At 44.2% G+C, this 11575-nt stretch overlaps 1 protein-coding gene across 2 annotated transcripts; it reads right to left on the bottom strand.

Annotated features, from left to right (window-relative positions):
- Window positions 1–418: 418 nt before the first annotated feature.
- Window positions 419–11137, bottom strand: CCNL2 (cyclin L2). 2 transcript variants are annotated; one of them, XM_051988829.1, is made up of 11 exons: window positions 10658–11137; window positions 9004–9078; window positions 8582–8691; window positions 7698–7818; window positions 6686–6750; window positions 3828–3927; window positions 3399–3503; window positions 3141–3282; window positions 2163–2280; window positions 1983–2075; window positions 419–1833 (listed from the first exon to the last, which is right to left on the bottom strand). In XM_051988829.1, the coding sequence occupies exons 1-11, from the start codon at window positions 11009–11011 to the stop codon at window positions 1479–1481; spliced, it is 1638 nt and encodes a 545-aa protein (XP_051844789.1). In that variant the 5' UTR covers window positions 11012–11137; the 3' UTR covers window positions 419–1478. The 2 variants fall into 2 exon arrangements, with proteins under 2 accessions (XP_051844789.1, XP_051844790.1); XM_051988830.1 differs by lacking the exons at window positions 6686–6750; window positions 7698–7818; window positions 8582–8691; window positions 9004–9078; window positions 10658–11137 and adding an exon at window positions 5856–5955 and having other exon boundaries at window positions 3828–4666.
- Window positions 11138–11575: the final 438 nt, after the last annotated feature.

Genomic DNA, 11575 nt, shown 5'->3' with positions numbered 1-11575 from the left:
GTAGGGAAAGTGGAAAGGAAGAAGGGGGAGGTTCCATCAGGGGAAGAAGGCAGCATCAGGTCAGTGATTTCCAACCTCCAGTCATCCTAACACTGTTACACTCCCTGTGAAGGACAGACTTAAAAGGCTTTGGCCAATTTTCCTGGCTGTTCCAAATCCAGTGACCACAGGAGTTTGCATTTCCCCCGAAGGTCTGTTATTTCAGCTGGACAAGGCTGCCCCGAAGGACCACCCCTCCCCAAATTTCCCAAGTCCTTGGATGGGTGACCTCCTGGCCTGATGGAAGTCCTCACTTTTTCTTCCATTTGCTCTCCTCAGTCCTTGCAGCTATGGGCCAGCTAAGCCTCTGGTGGGTCCCCTACTAACTGTTCAAACTCCACGCCTGCTCTCCCAGACAAGGACATGAACACACAGGAACTAAATACAAAATCAAATACTTTAATGAAATCAGGGAGCAGGGAAAGAACAGCTCAGATATACCACTAAAACTGATACTGCTGGCTGTGTATGTTTCTTACGTTTTCTTCTGTTTTAACAAGCAAGCAGAATGACAAACTACGAATTCTTCAAAGTTTCAAATATCCTGAGTAGAGAGTTGTGTTTTAAACCACATAAAATGCATATATATGAAACTTCTCTCATGAGCTGGTGTCCTGCACTCAGCATTGCACAGATAAAAATATACTACTTTCAATACACAGATCTAAATACTTCACATTTTTAAATCAGAATTCTCTACACAAGTTTTAAGTTGACAGAATTCAAGTTCTGAATTTTCAGTATAATAGCTTTAACTTGTATTAAACACATGTTTATTTACAATGTGGATAAAGTGTAAGGATACCTAGTAAGGCCATATTACCATATTGTACTGTTAAACACTGCAAAATATATACACAAGTACAACCTAATATAGGCAGAAATTCTAAAAATCACTTTTCTTGGTTTAACGTAATTGAGTTTCAGTATGGGGGAAAAAAGACAGCTTGTAGTTAGCACCAAGCTACACCAACAGTTTAATTAAATAAGCATTTGAGCATTCTTCCAGCTCCATCCAGAAGGGCTGTTGAGTTGGAGTAGAACAAGGAAGAGGTCCACTCTCAACCTCCTCGGAGGAGGCTGTGGCCGCCCATCCGGCTGTTCTAGTTAGTACTAGAACTTGTTACAAGTACTAACGCTTGTTACAGGGATGGACCCAGCGCCAACTTCCAAGGACAAGCCCGGATGCCCAACTGGACAGTTGTTGGGGGAACCAAGCTGTCTACCTGATTCTAGCTTCAGTCTCATTACCATGTCCATTAAATGACCATTTCCCTTTAAATTCATGCTTAACAAGTCGAGGAACAAATAAAGCAGAGATGATGGTCACGTCAGTCCAGACACCAACTCACCCAGGTTATGGGCAAGAAGAAAGGAGCCGAGGCCCTGTTTGCATCCAAAGGGAGAAGGAACCACACCTGTCGACGTCCCCGCAGGCCTCATCTCCTGTGCCGACTGTGTCCGGGGTGTTCTCGCTCATAGCGATGACCAGTTCGCTCATAAGAACGAGAACGTTCCCGCCTCTGATCCCTATAGTAATGACTCTTCTTCTTGTATTTCCCAGAGTTATCTGAGCGTTCCCTGGATCGGCTTCTAGAACGGGACGAGCTCCGGCTCCGGGACTTGCGGGGTTTCTGGGCGGCATACTTATAGTCCTTTGATTTTTTGTAGTTCCTGATCTTCGAGCCCTTGTAAGAACCACCATGGTTGGCCTGTCTCGGGGGAGAATCGCTGCGGCTCCGGGAGCGGCTCTGAGACTTTGACCCACTGGATGTTGAACAGCTTTCGCTTTTTCTAAAGAAAAACATTCCCAATCAAACCGCTACATTGTGAAACCAACTGTCCCCCCCTTTGTCCCAAAGCTCCCCCACCTCCTGACTGACTGTGGGATGAGCCACCTGCTGGGGCCCCAGGAAAGGCCGTCAGAAACGAGCCGTACGTACCTTCTCTTGGGAGACGCGGATCTGGACTGCGACCGCGAGTAGCTCTGATCCCGGCTTCCACTGCGACTTCGACTTTCTCGGCCTTTTGGCAATCTGTGAAGGGAAAGGTCTCGTGAGACAGACTGAAGCGCTGGCCGCCTAAGGGGTTAACGGACTGCCCACCCTGACAGAAGGCCTCACCCATTCACTGGACTGTTGGATTTGGCCCTCTTGGCACCCTCCATTTTTCTTTTGGCGTTCTTCATTGCTTGCACAGAAAGTGGGGAAGGTTTATTCCCTTTGCTTTCTTTGGGGGATTCTATCAAGACAGAGAAGAAATTACACAAAATGCAAACAATCAAGAATTCATACAACTCTAATACACAAACTGAAACTCCATTAGTTCTCCTCCCCTTCCCTAACCCCCACCAGAGCCCAAACTAAGGCAATCATCACGCTTGTAAATGGAGCTGTCCTCAAAGGAAGCACAGAACAGCTGAGGGGCAAACCTTGGAGGCAGAGGGGAGGAATGAGGACTGGCATTCCCAGGCCCTCGGACTTCATCAGATATAAAACATGACACATGGGCCTCGACAAACAACGCTTGGTTAATTCTGTGTGTCCCACACACATAAGAGTCTCTGAAAAAGTGATTTTATGAAAAGAACTGAGTGCCTCTCCTCCAGACTCTCATCTCCACTGGATTTGCTGACTGTTCCTCACATGTCTGTCTTTCACACAGCTTTCCATAGAATTCCTGAAGCTGACTTCTGATCAAGGGTTCCCTATAAACTTCAAGGATCAAAGATAAATCTGTGGAATATGAAAGCTCTTTATAAGCATGCTCTGATTCACCTTTCTAGGATATTTACACCAGGCCACCTTGCTACTTCTGACACCAGCCAATGCATTTCCAGTCCCCAACCCTGTTCCCCCTTCCCATCCCCAATCTGGAATGATCCCTCCCTTCCAACTAGATACCCACTTGCCCCTTGCAGATCTCAGTTCAATTATCTCCTACATGGACACATTTTCCTGCTGCTGGCCTACCACATGCAGGAGAGAATCTAAGTGTCCCGAGGTCAGGGAGCATTCATTTTTCAGAAAACACAAATCCACAACCCCTACAAAGCCACGAATGATGTGGAAGCACAAGAGAGAACCTCACCAAAGACTCACCTATTTTAGGAACCGGGGAAAAGCCTGATGTGTTGTCTAAAATGGGAGTTCCATCAGCAAGCAGGCCTTTAGCTTGGGCTTTTGCCTCTTCAATGGCATGTTTTTTCTTTTCAACTTCACTTTCTAAATATGTCAGATCAACCTACAAAAATAGCACCATCCCCCCAAAAGAGGCAAAAAAATAAAAAGTATGAACGTCAGACATAATTAAGGGGGTAAAACCAAAACAAAAATAATTAGTAGAAAAAGAAAATAAACCTTTTTCCGAGTATAGAGCAACAAAATTTTTAAGCAGATTTCTTGGATCTCTTCCTCAGATGCTCCAAACAACAGAAACCAATGCGGACGATTAGGAAGAGGAATCTAGAAAAAGAAACGCCACTCTCAATATTCACATCTTTACAATGCCAGGCATATAAAAAGGAGATGGCAGATACTTGTGTTTACCAAAACCCAGTATTACCCGAATAAAGATATTCTTTTTAACTATTTTTAGAAATCCTCTTAGAAACTGAACCAATCAGTTCATCACTGGCCCCCAAAATTACAAGTTTAAAAAAAAAAATCAGGAAAATAACCAAATAATTTTGATTTCCCCACCGGAATATAATGTATTATATGCTGATCTTCTGGGAACCACCACCACTTCAACCCCTTCATTTTACATAGGATAAGTCAAATACTGACCTCTAACGTTCTAGCAGCTAGATAAATGCAAGCACAGGCAATGCTCTCTGGCTGGAACCTTACAAAGACATCTGTTCGAAGGCTATCATTCATATAGTTCCTAAAAGTCAAACACAAAAGAATTGCAACTCCCCAAGGCATTGCTCAACATGTCTGCATTCAATATAAATCACTCATTTCTAAGCATTCTACCTCTAAATCTGAGGGCTAGAAAGTCCTGTAAATCTCAAGAGTTAATGGAATATCATTAGAATAGCTTCTTCTGGATACAGGGCAGAAGGGAAGGGACAATTTAAAAAAAAAAAAAGAAAGAAAGAAAAAAAAATTTTAAAGCTGACTTTGTCAGATAATACTGTTATGAAAGAGAACCAATTTTAACTTTACTTTTTCCTGCTAAGACTACTGGCCTGCTCTCATGCAAAAGCACAACGCTTTGGAAAGACAACATCTACCATAGTGGTTAAAAATATTCGATTAAAGGAATTTATGCTCAATCTCCGTAGTGCAGAGAAGCATGCAAACTCAAGTCATCAGCTGAGCACTGGTTCCTTCTGGAGTTCTTCTCAGATTAGTCATCCTCTTCCCTGTAGTTCCTTTGCATCAGAAAAATGTTTGGGTTTTTTTGATTTGTGTGTTTTTCCTTTTCAACCTGTCCATTTCCCAAGACGAACTGATTCACAGCATCCGGAACAGAATCCATTTTGATGGGAAAAACGCCCTTGTGCGTAATTCGGATATATGGGAACATCATGCAGAGGAAGGCTCAATACCCAAAGTGAAATCTTCTTCGCGGGCTTATCAAAGAATCGTTTCCAAATTGTCCCATTTCAACAAGGAGTCTTAAAATGAACATTCACAGAATCAGACAATGGCAATAAAATACTGGAAGTTTCACAGTCAGTTAAGCACATTTAAAAACTATATTGTAATTTAAAAGTTATTAAAGTACAAAAGTTTGTATCTAAACAGAATGCAAAATATTAATTCATTACATTTTCAACATATTCCTTCAGAGAAAGGCACTTAAAATTTAATTTACTAAAATTAGAACTTGGGCATCTGGCTGTAGATCAATTATGGTGTAAAGGATTGACCCCAGGTTAAGTTATGATTTTTTTTTAATTTTTGATTTATAATAACTCCAATGAGTATTCAAGCATAGCCATAGAGTGTTCATCCATCAACCATGGGCCAGACCATCATACTGTGTGATCTCTTCCCTAGTATTTGCCTGAACCCCATGGCAGCATTAAGCACATACTGCCCACCCACAAGTTTCTAAGAATTACATTAAGCTGTTAAAACTGTAAAAGAGAAAGACACTTTCATCTGGCTACAAATTGTACTGCTCTAAGCATCAATAAACAAAATAATGTCACCATTAGCCTTTGGGAAATCCCACACTACAAGGTAACTGTACATTTGTTGATCAGTAGAAACTATTTTTTTTTAAATCAGTAAACAGATGATTTTAAACATTTTAGCTACAGTGATTTTCTCCTTTAATCAAAACAGCCACAAACAATATATATGCCCAATTCATTTTCTTTATAAAAGTCCTAAAATACAAAACAATTAAGAACATTTAAAAAGTAGAATACTTGTACTTATTGCTGTACTTGAAACTGACAATGTTTAAATAAATGTATCAAAGTTTAAAGGTGTGTACCTTTTACCAGACTAAAGTTGTTGCTGAAAAAATGCAACTAAAGAATTGTTATCAATGTATGGCTGAGCCAAGACAAACTGGACCACAGGCTGCTACAATTACCAATCTGGATCCCAGTTAACCTGTCATACTTTTTGAACCCGGTCCCCTCCTACCCTTTACAGTTTTGCAAAGAAAAAGGTAGCACACCTTTAACATACAGGTACAGCAGCTTTAAAATGACAAAATTTAAGTTAAAGACAGTTATAAAATCTAATAAATACAATTGTCAAAGCACAACAAAAAAATGAACAAGAAAAAAAAGTCAAAGATAACCACAAGAAGCAGTCGGCCAGTTACTATACTATCGTATATACCACCTGTCTAGAGCCAGCCTTCTCTGGAGAGCCTGCATTGGATTGACTGAAGACGGCAGCTATCCCTGCACCAAAGCGCTTGGACAGCAGAGGAGAAGTCTTAGTCACTTACCCTCAGAGGCTACCCTTTGATTAAAAGAGTACAGAAAAGAAAAGTCAAAATGGGTTCTCCATCAAACAAGTAATAGCACCAGACAGTTCAGTCAGCAGAAATATGACCCTTAATAGATTTAACTCCATGAAAAAAAAAACACCACAAAACACAAAAAACCCACACACACTAAACTGTCAAATCAGAATTTGCTTCAAGCATACACGATGCTAAAAACAATGCCTGGAGTTTTAGAAATTTTTTTCGTCCCTCTCCTTCCTCCCATGGGGATTTAATAGAAAAGCAGATAGAAAGTTTTACACCAGATGTTAAGCCACTAGTCTAGATCTACTTTGTGGTCTCTGACAGCTGTGTACTATGTCCAGTGCTCCATATCAATGGGTGACTGGGGTTTCTAACACAGGGAGGGTTACTGAGTACTTCCTTTTGTACTTTGCCCAAGGGAAAGACCATTTGAACCCTTTCACTTCAGAGGAAGGGAAAGCAATGGAAGATAGGGAGGAAACAGGGGAGGAGGATATACACTACCTTACCATTAAGACAGTGCCTGAACTTTTAAGAAGCTGATCGAAATCTACACAGCAGCCTGGGGCACTTCAGACAACTGTGGAGCCCATAACCAAAGTCATGGGATAGACTACCCACTGCCCAAAGTGCCTCAAACCAACATATTTCTGCCACTGCCCTTGCTGGTCTCTTAAAACAAAAAAAATCAACTTACCATGAGGTCTGGACCAGGTGTTGATTACGCTCACATTCTAACACCTGAAGGTACATAACGATTATCTGGAAGATATGGGTCATTCAGTTATTACCAAGAATCTTTAGAGCCAAGAATTTAGATTCTAGGGGTAACCATGCAGCAAATGAGATCATCATGCTAGATTTTCAAGGAATGGCCTCAGGATGGTATATCCAGACAGACAGACAGACAGACAGCACTGTTGGATGCTGGGCATTTGCTGAATGATACACACTCCCTGTTTTGCAGTGCACCAGGATGCTCGAGCTGGAGCGCAGCTGCATCCCACCTAGCATGTCTCACCTCCACCTAATTTCTGCTCTCAATTCAATTTCCACTGTGGGGTTAACATCTTCTATACCTCTCGATTGTTATTTTAAATAGATACTGCAAAGAATACTCCCAGTAAAAGCTAAAAGGCATCTTTTAAAAATCTAATGCTGGTAGATCTAAGAAAGGAACACTACAAATGTCAATGTTAAATTTCTAATCTGAGTAATTTTTAACCACAGTTCAGTGTAGTGCACCGGAGGAAAAAATTGCTGAGGATAGCAGAATACTCAAGTGCATGAGCCATGCTTCTGTAGCTGACAATCGGATTTACTTCACTATTAGAAAAAAGGGCTTTTGGAACTCTGGCAATTCAAGGTGGGGAAAAAGAAAGAGCATCACCAAATCAGTTTTATGAAGTCAGCAGCAGTGACAACAAATGAGGAAGAACAAATGCTTCTAACGCTACAGAAGCTAGTTTTTACAGCAGAGCCATCTATTTGGCAATCTTCAGAAATCTAGTAGGATCACTAGGTTACCGACAGAAAATGAAAACCCAAATCAAATCAACTCTGGTGTCTTCATTCACTAGTGAGTGGGCAAAAATGATTTTTCTTATTTCTTAGCTAAAATGGCATAAATTGGACCAGTGAGTATTGATGCAAGTTGAGTCTAATGGGAACATATACTCAGAAAACACATTTTAAGTAAATATACCAACCTTATGAGGGTGCTTTACATGGACACAGAACCCCAACTCCTTCAAAACTCTTCTCTCAGCCTTTATAATTTGATTCTTCAAATTAACATAATCCTGATCCAAGAGCAGAGGCACAGGTTTCCTACAAGAAATTCCCAAGTCAAATGGAAAAATTAACATCACCATTGTACAGATCTATAGTAGATGGCATAATGTATATTACAAAAGTTATACCTAGCACATTACATGACATTAACTTTCTTTCCCCTAAGAATATAAACCAACTCGCCTTCATCCTAATCTTTAACCTAATCACTAACCGATTCTCATTGGTTTTCCTCTTCCTTGCATATACCAATAACTCAGATTCTAATTTCAATAATCTGGAAACGTAGATACTGAGAAATGCTAATAAATTTAGAGCATATCCCCAATAAAAGCACAAGAACTTCTGAAATGTGCAGTGAAAGGAAGTTCAGTAATCTAAATCAAATAAATGAAATTATTACATCAAAAGAGTTTTCATCCATCTAGAAGTTGCACAGTACATAAGACTATCTTTTCAACTAGTCAAAGGTATAGAATTCACTGAAAGCTAAAGGAGAGGGCAAAGGAGATGAAAACCAATGGGTGTAGTTTAGTTGAACAATAACTCAGATTCGCTAATACTTGTTGCTCATCAGAGCCAAAGTATCTTATCTGGTTTCAAATCCCCCTTCTATTATGGATGACTAATGTGACCTTGTACAAGCCCTTTAATCTTTGGGGAACCATATTTTTGCATCAGTAAAAAACATAGTAGATTGGAACAGGTAACTCTAGACGACCTCTTTAAGTCCCTATGATCCCAATAAAACATGATTGATTCTTTTGAGAATTCTTAAAAAGATAACAAAGATACTTACTTTTTCTCCCTCAAATGCCGAAGTCGGTGAAACACATTAATTACGTCCCTTATCCGTCTTGGAGCCTCTTCTATTTTGGAGGCCAGATGAACACAGGCCATTGACACATGCTGAAATATAAGTATTGCAACATACTGATGTTTTGCTCAAATCTGGAACTGTGATCGCCTCCATCAGCTTAAGGAGGGCTAATAAGAGAAAATGGCAGGTAAATACAAATAACAGGACAACCTGCAAGATAAGCAGCGCTTTACAACGTACATGGCTTATCAAATATAATGAAGCAAAAATACTTAAATCTACTGAGGACACCTTTTTGTAATTAGGACAAAAAGCAAATGTGTTATTAAGCTTCATATATTTAAAACTTATGGATTTAGCATGAAAATGAAAGGAGGAAAGGGGGAAACGGTCCTACTTACTTCCATGGAATGCTTCACAAAGGATTTAGTATAAAAGAATCGTTGAAATAACACCTGCCCTGTAGCCATTGCCACCTAAAAAGGAAAAAGAATTCCTGTTTTAAAATATTTTTTAAAGTACTCCAGGATTTGCCAAAAATCATTCTACCAGGTTTTCAAAAAGAAAAAAAAAAAAAGATATTGAGTCTCCAATGACTTAAAGTTTTCAAGAGGTTAAAAAAACAAAACTTAAAAGCTTTTCCTGCTCATGGTACTGATCCACTTATACTTCCCAAAGCAGAATAGAACAGCTGCCTTAAACCCAAGAAAATTCAATCCATCTCAAAATGTGCAAAGAAACAATCTCCTCCTCCCCACACCTGGCCATAACTTCTTAAACTTTAAATAAAAGAATTGGCTGGACCTGCCCCAAGTGCTTCCCACACACTGAGCCACACTTGCAAGGGACTAAGAGGAAAAGGCCTGGCAATAGAATCTAGCAGCATAGAAGTGGGAGAAGTCTAGAACCTGAGGCCAGGGAGGAACAGAGAGCAGCAACAATTTGGGAGGGGGGAGGTGACCAGAAGACAGACACTTGGGCAATCCTCCCCCACACCACTTGCACAATACCAGGCAGCTGAGACAGCTGGGTAAAACCCATTCTAGTATCAAGAGTAGAGCCAGTTTTTAATTTTGTTTTTCGATCTCTAGCCTGGGTGTGTGGCCCAGGAAGCCGTCAGTCACCAGGCCAGCATCCTCCACTACTTCCTCAGAATCTCACCCCAAACAGTTAAGATAGTTTCGGTTTGTAGTGGTTACTTCCAAATGGGCAGATTTTTCTCCAGAACTTTAAAAACTAAACCAGCCTCTGGGCTTACCCCCAGGGCTTTTTAAAAGAGGATCCATCCACACCTGCCCCCAGGGCCCCCTGCTTCCCGGGGATCTCCTTTTGGCTAGCCTCCCCATTAGCTGTTTCGGAGCCCTCCATTTCAACTCTTAGGGTCTGCTATCAAAGTTCTCAGCACCTTCCTGAAGCGCCCCCTCTTTTTTTTTTTTTGGGGGGGGGGACTATCTCTAGGTTTAGAGCTCTGGAGAAGCCTAAGGCCAGCGGAGTGCTATGGTCAGAGGGCAGCCACAGGGACTTTGGGACCTCCAACGTTCGTCTGTACACGAGAGGACACCGGGGTCCTGAAGTTATTTAGATGGACACAGACTCACAGGAACGTGAAAGGGAACCTCCCGAACCTTTTCTTTTACACAACGGGAAACTGAAGCTCAAAAAGGGTAGGGGTGCCAGTTGCTCATTTCGCACCTAAGGAAATTGAGGCTCGGGGTCCCCCAAGCACCCCCCCTGCCATCCACGGAGGAGCCGCCGCCCAGTTAAGGACGGCCGCTTCTAACTCGAGCTGGGGCTCTCTTGGAGTCCCTGGGCCTCTCGCCCGCCTTTGTCCCGGGCGGATCCGGGAACAAAGGACCAGGCCCGGCTGCCTCTTCCCCTCCCCCACAGCCCTCCCCGCCCGGCTCGCGCCTGCGCGCTGGCGGCCGGGCGGGGCGGCGGTTATCTCAGCCTCGCGCCCCCCCTCCCTTCCCGTCCCTTAGGCTGGCTCCCGGCTTCCTCCTCCCTCCCCCCCTCCCCGGTTTCCTTCCCCCTCTCCGGGCCGGACCCCGTACGGACCTGCGGCAGGCGCAGCAGGATGCCGGCCGCCTGGATGAGCTCGCAACCCACGACGCGCAGGCCGGTTTCGGTGTCGGGGTCCAGGCCGCTCGACATGGACGGCGTGAAGCGCAGCTTGTCGTCGGGCAGCAGGCAGTTCTCCAGCGTGATGAGCACGCCCGAGTACAGCCGATCCCCGATCAGCACGCCCGGGCCCGAGACGCCCGAGGCTGCCGCCGCCGCCGCCGCCGCTCCCCCGGCCCCGCCGCCCGAGCCCGAGCCCGAGCCGGCCGCCGACGCCGCTCCGCCGGCCCCCGAACCCGCCGCGGCAGTCGCCACAGCCGGGGCTCCCGCAGCTGCCGCCGCCGCCGCCATCTTGAGTCTTCTTCGTGCTTCTGGCCCCCGCCCGGCGGCGCCTCCCTGCGCCCGCCCGCCCCCGAGGACTCCATTGGCCCCCGCCGCCCGGCCCCCGCCACCGATGCGCGCCGCGATTGGCTGCGGCGCGCGTCACTCTGGCCGCTCTCTCTGACTCACGGGCCGGGAATTCGGCGCGGGCGGGGGGAGGGGACACGTTACCCAGCGCGCATTGCGACGCCTCCGCCTATGGTTCTCCCTCCTCCCCCTCCCGTCTCCCAGAATGCCCCACGAGAGTAGCTTGTCTACTCTGGTTTCGGTGCGGCGTCCTGTTAGCGGAACCCGAGCTGGAGGAAACCGCATGCTGAGACCTTTGTCCTCTCCCCCTCGGGGATGAGCTTAGAGACGGTTCTATTGCCTAGAGTGCCGGATTAAGAAGGGCTGCTCGGAAGCCAGCCTTGGCACCAAAGCCAGGAGATTAACCTCGGAGTCTCAGTTTCTGGGAATTGGGCATAAGAATAGCACGTGCCCGACCTTTTGGAAATTGACCCACAACAATGACAACAAACTTTATAAAGCGTTTTG

Source organism: Antechinus flavipes, chromosome 3 (genome assembly GCF_016432865.1).
Source record: "Antechinus flavipes isolate AdamAnt ecotype Samford, QLD, Australia chromosome 3, AdamAnt_v2, whole genome shotgun sequence".
In the NCBI taxonomy this organism is placed as follows: domain Eukaryota; kingdom Metazoa; phylum Chordata; class Mammalia; order Dasyuromorphia; family Dasyuridae; genus Antechinus; species Antechinus flavipes.
This window is presented reverse-complemented; position numbering and strand designations above follow the sequence as displayed.

Bases quoted from the DNA above. Each gene is read 5' to 3' on its own strand.
- CCNL2 (XM_051988829.1), bottom strand. From the start codon at position 11,011: ATGGCGGCGGCGGCGGCAGCTGCGGGAGCCCCGGCTGTGGCGACTGCC. The intron at 7,819-8,581 runs GTAAGTATCTTT...AATTTCTTGTAG, and splicing joins CGGCATTTGAGGGAGAAAAA to GAAACCTGTGCCTCTGCTCT. The intron at 2,281-3,140 runs GTGAGTCTTTGG...CTGTCTTGATAG, and splicing joins TTCCCCGGTTCCTAAAATAG to AATCCCCCAAAGAAAGCAAA.